The 13377-nt window shown below is 29.5% G+C and overlaps 1 protein-coding gene across 4 annotated transcripts; it reads left to right on the top strand.

Moving 5' to 3' along the window:
* Nucleotides 1-4056: 4056 nt before the first annotated feature.
* On the top strand, nt 4057-11086 carry LOC129315093 (RING-H2 finger protein ATL7-like). 4 transcript variants are annotated; one of them, XR_008594373.1, is made up of 5 exons: nt 4057-4689; nt 4820-4902; nt 8293-8473; nt 9274-9469; nt 10767-11086. XR_008594373.1 is itself a non-coding variant. In XM_054958621.1 (5 exons), the coding sequence occupies exons 2-5, from the start codon at nt 4453-4455 to the stop codon at nt 9358-9360; spliced, it is 588 nt and encodes a 195-aa protein (XP_054814596.1). In that variant the 5' UTR covers nt 4058-4196; nt 4311-4452; the 3' UTR covers nt 9361-9605. The 4 variants fall into 4 exon arrangements, 2 of the variants coding, with proteins under 2 accessions (XP_054814595.1, XP_054814596.1); XR_008594372.1 differs by lacking the exon at nt 10767-11086 and adding an exon at nt 9877-10689; XM_054958621.1 differs by lacking the exon at nt 10767-11086 and having other exon boundaries at nt 4058-4196; nt 4311-4689; nt 9274-9605.
* The last annotated feature ends 2291 nt before the right edge of the window (nt 11087-13377 follow it).

Raw genomic sequence — 13377 nt, 5'->3', positions numbered from 1 at the left:
CGAAGGCTGGAAAGATGATCATCTTGAGATACGTTAAAAAAAAAAAACAGCAAAAAGAGCTACCTATCATGGTGTCAAGTTTCAGTGCTCATCAAGTGATAAGTAATTTGGACTGGTCAAAATTTTAATCTAGAAGGGTCTAGATTTACCAGTTTAATTTTATGTTTACTAAAATAAAAAAAATATAAAATTTTAATAAATCTATTTTATCATCAATCTGAACAATGCAAATTTGATTTGATTGGTCCAATTTAATATTAATTTTTTTAAAAAAATTATAAATTGATTATCCATATATACTCTGAATCTAGTTTGTCTAGAGTGCATTTGTATAATCAATTTATAAAAATTTTTAAAAATATGATATTAAATTGGATCATTTAAATTAAATCTGTATTGTTCATATTGATAATAAAATAAATTTATTAAAATTTTATAATTTTTAATAAAAAATATAGAATAAAAAAATTAATAAATCTAGACAATCCAGATGCTTCTCAAGTGATGGGCACGAAAACAGAACCCCTTATCTTGTGGATGCCTTGCACCAAAGGTTGATGAAGATGATGCTTTGAAGGTAGACAGTGAAATAGCCTTCGTCGAAAGCATTGAATTAGTATGTTGTCTTGCCCTGATTGAAATTCATATGTAAGTTCTTCGATTCAAGAGAGGACAATTCGAATACATAGAAGATTAAAACAAGCAGCATCAGTATTTCTTGGACGTCACCGTTTACAGCAGTGTTGATGATCATTATTCACAATGACCATGACAAGAAAGAAATTCAAACCAGAAGTTTTGAAGTTCTTCATTCTAACATTCCATTTGACATGAGCATCTTGAGTTTGAGTTCTATTTTGTTGGAATAAGCAAGTAGATTTAAAGTTTGAGTTGTGCCAAGAATAATCTTTAAGAACTATTCCGCCACATTAGGTTGTTTGTACGGCAACTCTTTAGAATTAAATAAACTCATTTTGTAAATTAAGCAAGGCCACAAGGTAATAAAAACTAAAAAAAATATACTTAAGCAACATAATTTATAGAAGAAGCTTAAAAACTATAAAGCTTGGCTCTTGATACACTGCACTCCTTGGGCTATATATAGGTACAATCGGAAGTTTTTCTTAATGAATCATCAAACACCGGCTTTAAAATTAAAAAAAAATTAAGCCTCATAACTTGAGCGATCTTGAACATTAGAGAAGTTTATAAATATTAAACCTTTCGATGTTATTCAATCAAATAAAAGGTGATTTAAACCCCCTTTAAAGCTGTAACTCCAAGTTGGTAAATATAAAATTTAAGTAGGAGGTATAAAAATCAATAATATTAAATTGAAACATTTTTTTTAAATATTTATTCAATACTATTCAATATCGATGTTGAAGATGATGATGCAACAGAAGGAGATTTCTCAACATTATGAATCTGTGACCACCGACAAACTTCCATGAGATAAAAACTTAAAAGTGGTCGAATTCATTGATTATTTCTCAAGGGCTTGTGTGACAAAAAGCTAGATTCTCTTTCTCCAAGTGAGATTGGGAAAAATAATAATTAATTCCTTCCAGCTGCTATAGTGTAAACCATTGTCATGAAGCTCCAAAAAGGCAGAGATTATCTAATTAGATGGGGGCGAAGCTAACGTTGAACTACGAGCGAGGTCAAGAATTTTGTTTTGGCGCGGGGATCAGAAATATAAAATGTTTGTATAATACAGACTCGAACCAATACCTTAAGCAGAGAGAATGACAGAAATCTCAAAATGATTAATAATTCAACCTGAATTCCAACTATCAAACTTTAAAAATTTTTAAGTTTGGTTATCAATTTTATAATTTTATTATGATAAATTTATAACTTATTTTTTAAATTTTAATATAATTAAAAAATAAATAAATTTATTTTTTCTATTAAAATTTAAAATATAAATTATAAATTTATCACAATAAAATTATAAAATTGAGAACTAAGTTTGTAAATATAGAGTTTGATACTCAAAATTGACACTGAATTAATTAATTAATCTTTTAAGATTTTTATGTCATTTTCCCATCATTTTCCAATATACTTAAGCTATTAATAAAGTTGAGAATTTTGTAGGGATAATGATAATAAAATTATTTTAAATTATATAAATAACAATTTAATTTCTTCAAATGTCATAATTTCACCAAAATTTTTAGAAACTTTTTTATCATTAATAAATTTATATAAATAACTAAATTATCCTTGTCGAAAATAAAATAATTCACAAGTTTGGTTTAAATAATTATAATTTTTTTCTTATATTCACAACAAATTACAATTTCGCATGTTAAATTTTTGATTTGCTATTATATTATTGTGAATATAAAAAAAATTATGATTATTTAAATAAAATTTGTAAATTATTTTATTTTCAATAAAGTTAATTTAATCATTTATATAAATTTATTAATAATATAAAATTCTTAAAAATTTTAATAAAATTTTGATATTTTAAAGAATTAAATTATTATTTATATGTGTATTCTAAATTTCTAACGATCCTACATGTAACAATCCCGAGCCAAACTCCAGCTAACTTTTTGAGCTTTTCTGGCTGGCCTGCAGTCCGAATTATTTCTTCTAATTTTTTTATTATTTAAATATTAATTTATTTATTTTTCAGGTAATAACAAGCATTATCTTGTTCTTTCCATCCAACCAACTTCAAATTCGCTTCGTTAATCATCTTTCATTTCCTCTCCATCACACAAAAAGAATAAATAAGTTATAAAGAATAAATGAATTGAGCTCCTTTGAACTAATTCAGATCGGCTCAAATTCCCACTTTTTTTTAAAAAATAATGAGAAAGGCTAGCTGAACCAAGAAATCCATTTTTCGGATGATTTCGTCCGTAAAGAAAAATAGATGTCAAGCCATTAAGTGGCTATATGTATCAATCAATAATTATTTATTTGGGCATTAGTTACATCATTGTTACTTGGTAAGGTCGTCAAAATCAGGTTAATTCAAATAATTGAGCAGTAATTCAATTGTTAGTGGTTATGGACTAATGTTGCCTTTAGATATATAAAGTTTTAGATTTAAATTTAAATCAAATTCTTTACTTGAATATATAAATTTTAAATTTATATTTTATTATAATTTCATAATAATTTCAAATTTTTTCAAAGTTATAATAATTTGAAATTTCAACTACCCCAATCATTTGGTTTTCTCCATGTTTCTACTATCAGTGTCTCTATTAATTTCACTTAACCTTTCATCTCTCATTTTTATCTCTCAATGATTGAAGAGTAAAGGTAAGTTTGTTATTTTAAATCTCTCATTTAAATCTTAGTTATTCTCTTAAATATTTTTATACTATCCAAATAAAAAAATTTATTAATTTTAAATGTGAGATTTTAAATATAAGATTTTAAATTCATTAATCTTGACACTACTTAATTTAATTGACTAAATTTTATTCCCTCTAATAAAAAAATGTAAGAGACATTTTGAAGGAACGATGTTAAAAAAATATAAAATATTTTTTATCTTTTAATGTATAATTATTATTTTTTTAAATTAACTCTATTGAATAAATTACTTTATTTTTATTTAAAATAAAAATACTCTATTAAATAGAAGTAAATATATAAAGATATAATTAGTTTAAAATTAAGTAATTATTTTATTAGAAGATAAGGTTTGATTCAAAATGACTTACATTTATCTACAAAGAAGAATGACATTGAAGGGTCTAAAAAAAATTATTACAATAAAAGTTTATTAATATTGCGTCAGATATTGTATTATAAAAAGACGGATATGTCTTAGGTTGTATTTTTTATTAGGGCTTCTTCAAAAATTTAATAAATTAAGGTTCATTTTTTGATTGCAATATATTCATATTTTTACAATACAAGATCTGATGTAAAATTGATAAAGTTTTATTGTAATAATTTTTCGTTTTAGGGCCCTCATTGTCATTCTTCCCACAAACAACACCTTGTCTTTTTCCTACTTACACCTCCAGGGCGACTGGGCCATATTTACTTCTTAGTTCCATCATCGTTATTTTGCCTTCGATTCTCTTCAATCCATTCCATAAATATTTTTCTCCTTTTCCTTTTTTATCTTTCTTCTTCAATAAATCTAGCTGTGCCTTCATCCGCCTACAGCCGCCATCAATCAGTATCCCAAGCTAGATCCTTTTCTCACGCAGGTCAAATCTACCTTCTTCAAGTCTCTCTTCAATTATTTTCACCACATTTTTTCATATTTCTCCGATTCGGACACCGTTCTTCGGAAGGTTCCGGTAATTTGAACTTCATTACAGGTTTCAGTTATTGCATTGAACTCAACATGACTGCTCTGCTAGATTCTGGTTCATAACAATTGAGTTTATAGAGTGTTCTTTGTTAATTTTGGGAATCACTTTACATCTATGGGATTTCTGGGTTCTGGCAAGCCGTTTGGTAATGTCTCAAGACAGTTCAGACCCTTCTTCGGCTTGCTGCTCAAGATCGGATCATTTGGATTCGGCTTCAGCTGAACTCAAGCTTTACCGAGCCTTCATTTTCTCTGTACCCATCTTCTTCACTTTCATCCTCCTCTTTCTGTTCTACGTGTTTTACCTTCGACCTCGAAGGGTTGATTGGTCGTCTCTTAGGATGAGAGCTTTTGCGGCTGCGGAGGATAATGGCGGTAACTCCAGGGTAAGATCATATTGTTGGATATTTCTAGTTTCAATAGTTTAGGAAAACTTTTGAGTAAGGAAAATGAAAACTAGTTTGCACGTGCATGTTTGATGTTGACTATTATCTTTTTTTATTATTGATTTTGCAGCCTGAATTGGGCTTGAAGAAAGAGCTGAGAGAGATGCTACCGATTATCGTATACAAAGAAAGCTTCTCGGTTAAGGATACACAGTGAGTTAGATGGCCTCTTCAACTTTTGTGGTGTCTATTATTATTTATTTTTTTTCCCTGTCTCTATATTTATATATCTGTTTCTCTTTTGCACTTCTTTATAATTATCAAATTAAGCAGTTTTTGGAAATGAAAATTCTTGCATAGACTTGGTCTTCTAATTTTTGATGGACTACAGCCTAGGAAAAATCACCAAATGCACATATAAAAGTGAGATCCACAAAAACTAACATATTACATGGTTATTTTCATTGTTTTAACCTATTGGAAATGTACGTCTGTCTTTTAATGCAGCAGATGCTGATCAAAACCAACATTCTTAATATGAAAAAGACTTCCATAAAGAGTCAATGTTCCACACTGGAAAAAACACTGGAGGAATTATGATACATAGTCAATATTCAGCGCATGAAAAGTGACTGCAGCTATGATGCACAGATTTGGGTGTGGTTTTTGAGTTTGAAAATTGAAACAACATGTTTAGGGTATATGGCAATTTTTGAAAAATCTAGGGTAGAGATACATCAGTCTATTATTAATTAAAAACTAAAATCGCAGATATTAGTTTTTATAAGCTAACAATAATATTGAAGATTTTAGTATTAATTGAGCTTTAAATATGTCCTGGTTAAAGAAAAAGTCCAAAAAGAATACTCATGGAAGTCGTTTAATGAGACCTCTTGGTTAATAATATTCCCAAAAGTTTGGTTGATGATAGAGTATCATGACTTTGTGCAATCCATCTAGCCGACACCATCTAGTGAGATATGGCTTGTTGTTGTTGTTGTGTTTTGTTCTAGTTAAATCCTTTGTTTAGGTCATTTCATTATATTTCAATGCATTTTAAGAGCATTTTTTTTTTATCATTGTCATATAGCATTGCAGTTTAAAGCAGTTTAAAACCAATTTTTTTTTTTTTTTTGGATTCTGGAATGCTTTGATGCAGGTTAGAAAGGTTTTCACCTGTTTCTGACCTGTAACAGTTTGGCATTGCCTAAAATGTGTGGGGGGGAAAATTTTGCAAGAGGGGTAACACAAACCAGGCATATGGTATGCCTTATGTTGATATTTTTCTGATATGAATAAGCTAATAAAAGCAAGTATCCTTGCATTTTTAGAGTCAATAATGGAGCACGTGATACCTGCTGACTTTTTTTCCCTTTCACTGCACAACGATAATTTTATATGACAAAATTGGTTCAGAAACAATATTCTCTAAAGCTTCTTCTGAGTAACTTTATATACTAGAAAACTTTGTGGATGGATATCCTCAACCTATTTGATAAGAACTTGAATGACTTTCTTCGTTTATCTTTGAGGTTTAGACTGCGTATTGGAGGAAGCTTAGTTATTGTGGAACATCAGAGTGACAAGTTGATTTGAATGCAGTGAGCATGACATAATCCTCTTGGATAAAATTTCTGTGAAAGCAAATGTGTCCATGATGGAAATCTCTGCTCACTAAGTTGATCATTGTGTTTTCTACTCTTAGGAACCCCAGTAACATGACTGAATTTGTGCGTTCCTTCCCAACAATTTTAGGTCAAAATATTCCAACATTTTATGGTATTTGTCCTATTAAAAAAATGCTTCAAGGTATATGAAATTGATATTAGAATTATCAACCTCAGCTCTGACTAGACTTCTGCTTTTCTTTGACGTCATCACACAATAAACCCTTTTGATAACATAATGCATGTTTATGCTGGATGAATTTAACCTGTTCCAATATGAAGTCCTGATAGTTGGTTTGTTGAAAACTCCCCAGGTCGATTCTATTTTGGGCCAAAAAATATATTTATATTTAGTATTTCATAATGGTTGCAAAAGTACTTGCTCTGGTGATAATCAATATAATTTCCTATCCTCTGCATTTGGCCCTTAGATGAATAAGGACTGCAATGGAGCTCCAATAAGGGGAACTTGGAAGTTAGAATTGGAGTTCAGAAGCTTCCTTTCTCTTCTGTCTCTGTTTATCCAAAATTGGAATCAAATTTTGCTGCAACTTGTTGAAAGCCACCAAACCTTTGAAGCATCTTCACTGTGAAAGGGGAATTTATTTGTTCTTGAACTATTCCCAACACAGATTAATTCCAGCAAATGGAAGGTTAATTTTGAAACCAATTTCTATTTGAGAAGGCAGAAATAGATTTAATTCTGTTTAGGTCCAAAATCATGCTGAAACTGGAATTTTGGAGCTAATATCACAGCACATTAGTCAATTTCAGAACCAGAAGACCAACAATACTCTAGGAAGGTTATTTTTTTAAAAAAAGGAAAACTCTGGGAAGGTGAAAAAAGAAAAGAAAAGAAAAGAAAAGAACACAACTGTACTTAATGGGTCTTAATTTTACCCCATCTTTCAGCGGCATTCAATTATCTTATAAGTTAAACATCCATTCAGACCATTTTTCCTATTGTGAATGCTCACCAATGATGAATTGCATTTATTTCTTTTCTATCCAAAGCCATATAAACTTAATTTGTGTTCTGGTGAAACTTTATTCTTCAGATTGATTTTTGGATCCATTCATCCAAACTGCCAAGCATAAAACTTATACCTCGAACTTCAGCTTACTTTAATTTCATTCCTCTTCTAGTTTTAGAATTTAGAAAAAAATTGAAGTCAAACTAAAGTGATAAGCCACTGATCTGTTGGCATCCAGATATAAATAATGAAGCCACTGGTCTGCTTTAATTTCCTTTGTCTTCCATTCACTTGCTCTTTCTCAGACACAGTTTGGGTAAAAATCTTTGTGCTATCTGCAATGAAATTTTTCCTTTAAATTTTCATTCACAACCGAATTAATCTATGGATGCTCACTAGTGGTTGACATATTGTAGCCATGATCGGAAATCAACTTTTTATGCTTTGTCAACACTCGGTAACTAATGCAAAATTGAGGAGAATATAAGCTGCTTTGATAACAGCATCATCCGCGGGTAATATCAAAATGAACACAAGTTTGACTGACTAAGCTTCTATATATTCTCAAGTAAGAGAGGGGATGAGAAAGACACCTGATCTCAAACTTAGTGTTGTGGAGAGAATTTTAACAACACATTCCATGTTACTGCTTATGGACTTTGCAGTTTGCTAACCTTTTCTTGGAATCATTAGATGATGTTTATATGTCTTATAAAATTAATATCTTGACCTTAGCCTTCTGGCTTGATGATCTTGTACCATCTCTCATGGTGTCGGATTTACCCCTTACCTCATAAGATGTATAAAAAAAAAATGTTATCTCAAGAATATTCGATCATAGAACATTACAATAAAGAGATTTAACTTGGTAATAAAGAGAAGCTCATGTTCTTCTCAAGTTTAGGGGAATAAGAATCAAGACCTGCATTATCGTTCCTCACTGACGAGTTATTTTGTGGCAGATGCTCAGTTTGCCTTTTGGACTACCAACCAGAGGATAAGCTTCAACAGATACCTGCATGCGGCCATACATTTCACATGAGCTGCATTGATCTTTGGCTCACTAACCACAGCACCTGCCCTCTATGCCGCTTGTCTCTTCTAGCTTCTGCTAAATCTTCAACTGAGACATCTAATTTACAGGTAGACGTTGGTAATTATTATCATTTTGGAGAGATGCATATCTAGAGTTCTGTGTATGACCCTTCGGACACATGCATTGGTTTCATCATGAATTAGCTGATAATCATTTAATCATGGCGCAATTGCAAGCATCTAACTGCAGGGTCACGCATTTGTCTTAAAAAAAAAAAAAAACTCCAGTGTCACGTGTATTTAATGCGTTTTTAAACCCTTTAGATACACATGTTCATCATTTTTATACACTCAAATACATATTTATCCAAAGCTAAGAGTAAATTTATAGATAGTGTGTTTATGAATGTGATGCAGCAGGGAAGGGAAAAAGAAGATAAGAGAAAGGGTGTAGAGACAGAAGATGATAGATACAGAAGGGAGAAATTTATAGGGAAGCAAACCAATATCAATTATTATTCATTCAAAAAGACGTACAAAGTAAATACATTAAGGCATTATTTATAGGCCTTAACCTAATTCTGGAAATGAAAATATTAAAAGCAAATATTCTATAAATCCTAATAATTAAATCCAAATATTCTAAAATAATTTAAAAGATAACCTAGTAATATAAGAGATTACATTTATCCAAATCAAATGCTAAGATCATTCTAATAAACTAAAAATTGTAAATCTAATTAATTTTGTGTCCCATCAAAATGTCAACATCACGTTACAGGATGAGGCAAGGTGTTGGCAGTTAAAAACTTTCTCAGTCTTTTTTATCTGAAACCAGTAAGTTGTACCTGGCTATCGCACAGATGAATGATTATAATACAGTAATGACAATTAAATCATTTTTGCAGAGGCCGTCTGGCAATGAAGAAACACCAACTGCTCAATTCTCTGAATCAAGATCTACAACGCATCCAGATAATAGTGTAGCTGTGTAGCCCAAAATTGCTCTAGAGATAATTCAAGCAGTGCCCACTGCATTGATGTTGAAAGAGGAAATGCTGAAAGCAGTTAGAAGAGGTGTGAAGACATGAGAGGCTTGTTATGGTAATTCTCTGTTTTATTTTATAGCATCTTCGTCTGTCTGTGAAACTGAGTGAAACTAATATATCGTTTATCAATAAAGGTATTTTGAAACTTTTAGATGTGTTCACGGTTACATGAATCTCTATTATTGATCTAATGCTTATATCAGTAGCATTTTTGCTGGGAAAGTAGTTTGTTTAAATAATTTTTGTGATGACTGGTTTTTTTTTCCTTTTTTTTTTATTGGGGGGGGGAGGAGCGTGAGAGAGAGACATTATTTAGGAAACAGACAAAATCTCAAGGGAAGGTGAAGGAGGCAGGTTTCTATAAAGAGAATAAAATTTACATTATTTTATTAATACTTTATTCTGTAAAATGATTTAACACCATGTTATTGTATTAGTAAGGAGAATGCTTTCCTTTGACAGAATACAATGTTGAGGTGAGCATTGCCAATTACATAATTTAAAAACTATTTCAGGTAAGTTTGAATATTGAATAGCTTCTACTTTTTTAAATTTAAGACCTGTAGTGCTGCATACTACGGTTTCCTTAATTTTTTTTCTCTAGGATTTTATTTTTTCAACTTTTCTGTCTACTTAGATCTTTATTCTTGACAAACTACAACTCTAAGCTGACTTTTCCTTACTATTATTGTCCTTACAGAGAAGGACCGTATCACTTTACAATTAGCTACTAATGAAAGATGTATATTTAGCAAATAGTAATAAACTAGTAGTAACTTAAGTTTGTCACCCTTTCATATGTGTCTCCTGCTTGGTCTTTTTCATAAGGCCATGTTAACTACTTTCATTAGATCATGGAAATTAGTAAAAAGTAAATTTTGTGAAGGTCCTATGTTAAGGATCAATAGGTAAGAGTTAAGACCTTGTAAATAGACCGGCAAGAGTAGTTCCATTTTATTGGATGTTTTCAAAGGGACATCAGGTTCCTGTTTGATGTTATATTACTCTCTCTCTCTCTCTCTCTCTCTCACATATCTTACCCTAGAAGACAGAGTTTACTTTAGATGTGCTCATTACTTGTTAGTGATTAGTTTCTTTTTTAGTTTATTTAGTGAATGTATTTTTGGACTTTGTCCGGCTCCCTCTTGGGGAACCTCTTAGGGCAAAACTTTGATATTTCCTTATTGAATTAAGGATTTTAGCCCTTGGCCTGAGTATTCCTGTGAAGATTCATATCAATATTGGTAATGAGAGATATTATATCTTATCAACTGAGCCAACTGTTTTAGGAATCTGAAATCTTTTCGTTCATGATGGCTTTTGTGTTTATCTGGTTTTATTGGTTGTGGGAGGTTCTTGTGTTGGATTATTCAGCAAAACTTAGCAGGAGAGAATGAACATCTTGGCCAATGGTAACTACTAAAAAGAACAGATCATTTGATGAAGAGGCATATTTCTTGGTGGCGAAAGAAATGCTATGATTACATCTTTGGTTGTATGAAAAAAGTTTTTTTTTTTTTTTGAAGGAAGGAAACAGTGTAATGTATCTGACTAGAAAATAGGATAGATGCATTATTTATTTTATTTTTAAAAAACATGTTTCTATTTATCAAACTATAAAAACGTTTGTTGTCATATAGAATTTCAGTGTTTTATTTGGGAAGAGATATTAAAACCAAGTTCTATTTATAAATACATTAGACCAAATCATAAGAATAAGGATCAAATCTGGCATCTGATAGATATAATATAAAGATCTCAAACCGCTTCTTAAACTATGAGATTTTTCCTCATGTGGATGAGTTGTTTTTTTTTTTCAAAGACTCAACTCGTTTGTTATTATTATTATTATTATTATTATTGTTACTAAAGAAAGTAAACTAGTTCTACTTTGTTCTGGAAATTTTCAATTTGTGTTGGTTTAGTGGAAATCTCCAATCATTAGGAAGGGCCCTTTGTTTGATCAATGCAAATCTGAACTTCCTAATTATCTTGGCTTTGAAGGAAATAAAAATGGGGTCGAGAGAATATTAAAAAAAATGAATTTTTTATTGTTTTTGAAAGTTTTTCTCTTACAGTATTTTTTTTTAAATATTTTCTTGCCCACCCAAACCAATGCTTGAAACACTAGAGGAGGATAAGGGGGAATGATGAGTAAAGAGCTCATACAATGATTAATATCAAATCAAGATTATTTTTTTTAAAGATTTAAGTAATGAAACATCGGAAAAGGAGTAATGAATTTAGAAATTTTAGTTGTGTGACTTAAATTTTCTGGTAATGTCCTTATTTGTCATTTTTTTATGGATAACTAGTATGTGGCTCGTGCGAGTGGGATGTAAAAAAAATAAAAAAAATTAAATAAATAATAATATTTTTTTGTTTAAAAATGTAAGATATTTTTAATTGAATTTCATCATTTAATAAAATAGTTATTTATTTTTTTATTAATTTTATCTTTTCATATTTATTTTTATTTATCTTATAATAAATATAAAGTCATTATCAATATGGGTATTTTTTTTAAAAAAAAGCAATGATTATATCTCGAAAAATTAAAAATGTTTTACATTTTTAAACATCTAATTTTTTAAAAAATATTTTATATTTTTAAATGAAGGAAGTAGTTAATAATCATCCATAATATAAGATGTTATTTGGTAAAAATAAATTTTTCAGTGTTAGCTATTGACTTTTACAAAGCATAAGCTAACTTCAAATTGAAATTTATAAATATCACAATAATGTTTCTTATTAACTTTCAACTAAAATAGTTTGTGATGCACATGATATTTTTAGGTATATTTTTTGTAATTGTAATTATGATACAATTAAGATCAATTAAATTTAAGGCAATCTTTAAAATAAGTTTGAAAATGATAAGCCAAAAATTAATCTTGTATTGATTTAAAAAAATTGAAAATGGTTCAAATTAATTTACACCAAAAATTAATTTCATATTGATTTGTTTTTCACTAAATTTTATGAATGTTTATTATATTTTATTTGTTTAAAAAGAACTTTCTATAAATGAAAAGGAAATGAATAGAAGGAACAAAAGAACATAGTCACCAAAAAATAATTTAGAAATGTTCAATATTTACTAATTTAAATGCATTCAAGTATTTGTATGTGTTTTATACTAAGTTATTATTTTACTTTTAACATTGGCTTTACTTCTTATGATACATTAGACAATTAAGAGCATGAGAATCAATATATATATATATATATATATATATATAACTACATACCATGATGAGATATGTCAAATGTTATCTAGAGTCAAATTATACTTGCATAATTTGAAGCATGTAAAATATGTTTCCTTCAAAACTTACATCCTTATCACCTACACATAAAACTTGTTATTAAATGACGTTCAATAGCAAAAATAAAAAGGACATCACCTAATTCCCTCACTTGCTTTGAAAATGAATTAATCACAATAATTCAGTCACAGAAATAAATAAAAGAGAATGATATTGTAACATATTTAATCAAAATGACTTGGTTATGATGAATAAAAGATGGGATATTACTGAACAGAAAAATAGAGCTAACTATCAAGGTTTAAGTGGATCTAGAGCTTTTATTGTAGGACTTTCATTTGGATTATTTTTTGCATTGTCACAGCAATCAAGAACAACTCTCCCTAAACCTTTGATCAGACACCAATGAGATGATAATTTGGCAAAGTTTGTAAGAATTTGTGTAAATGTGAGTGAGCACTCTAGAAAAAAGGAAAAAGAAATGTGAGTACAGAAGTTACAATGAAAAAAAGGTTTTAAAAATTTTAAGGTTTAACTTGGAATTTAAATTATAGAAAGGTGGGAAAAGTGTAGAAAATATAGTGGGGGTGAAGACATGAAGTGGGTTATCAAAAAACTCTTGGGTTGGATTTCAATTTTTTGCTCCTTTAGAATTTTTGCTTTCTTTTCCAAAAAAAAGAATTTCTTATTA

This window comes from Prosopis cineraria, unplaced genomic scaffold (assembly GCF_029017545.1).
Source record: "Prosopis cineraria cultivar Desert tree isolate PC_DT_omini unplaced genomic scaffold, ASM2901754v1 PC7, whole genome shotgun sequence".
Classification (NCBI taxonomy): Eukaryota; Viridiplantae; Streptophyta; class Magnoliopsida; order Fabales; family Fabaceae; genus Prosopis; species Prosopis cineraria.
The sequence above is the reverse complement of the archived record's forward strand: the minus strand, read 5'-3'. Positions and strand labels throughout refer to the sequence as shown.

What these genes read in the sequence shown, in the direction of transcription:
- LOC129315093 (XM_054958620.1), top strand. Translation starts at nt 4,453, where the DNA reads ATGTCTCAAGACAGTTCAGACCCTTCTTCGGCTTGCTGCTCAAGATCG. An exon ending in ATAATGGCGGTAACTCCAGG is followed by an intron (nt 4,690 to 4,819) that starts GTAAGATCATAT and finishes TTGATTTTGCAG; the next exon opens with CCTGAATTGGGCTTGAAGAA. An exon ending in TTCTCGGTTAAGGATACACA is followed by an intron (nt 4,903 to 8,292) that starts GTGAGTTAGATG and finishes ATTTTGTGGCAG; the next exon opens with ATGCTCAGTTTGCCTTTTGG.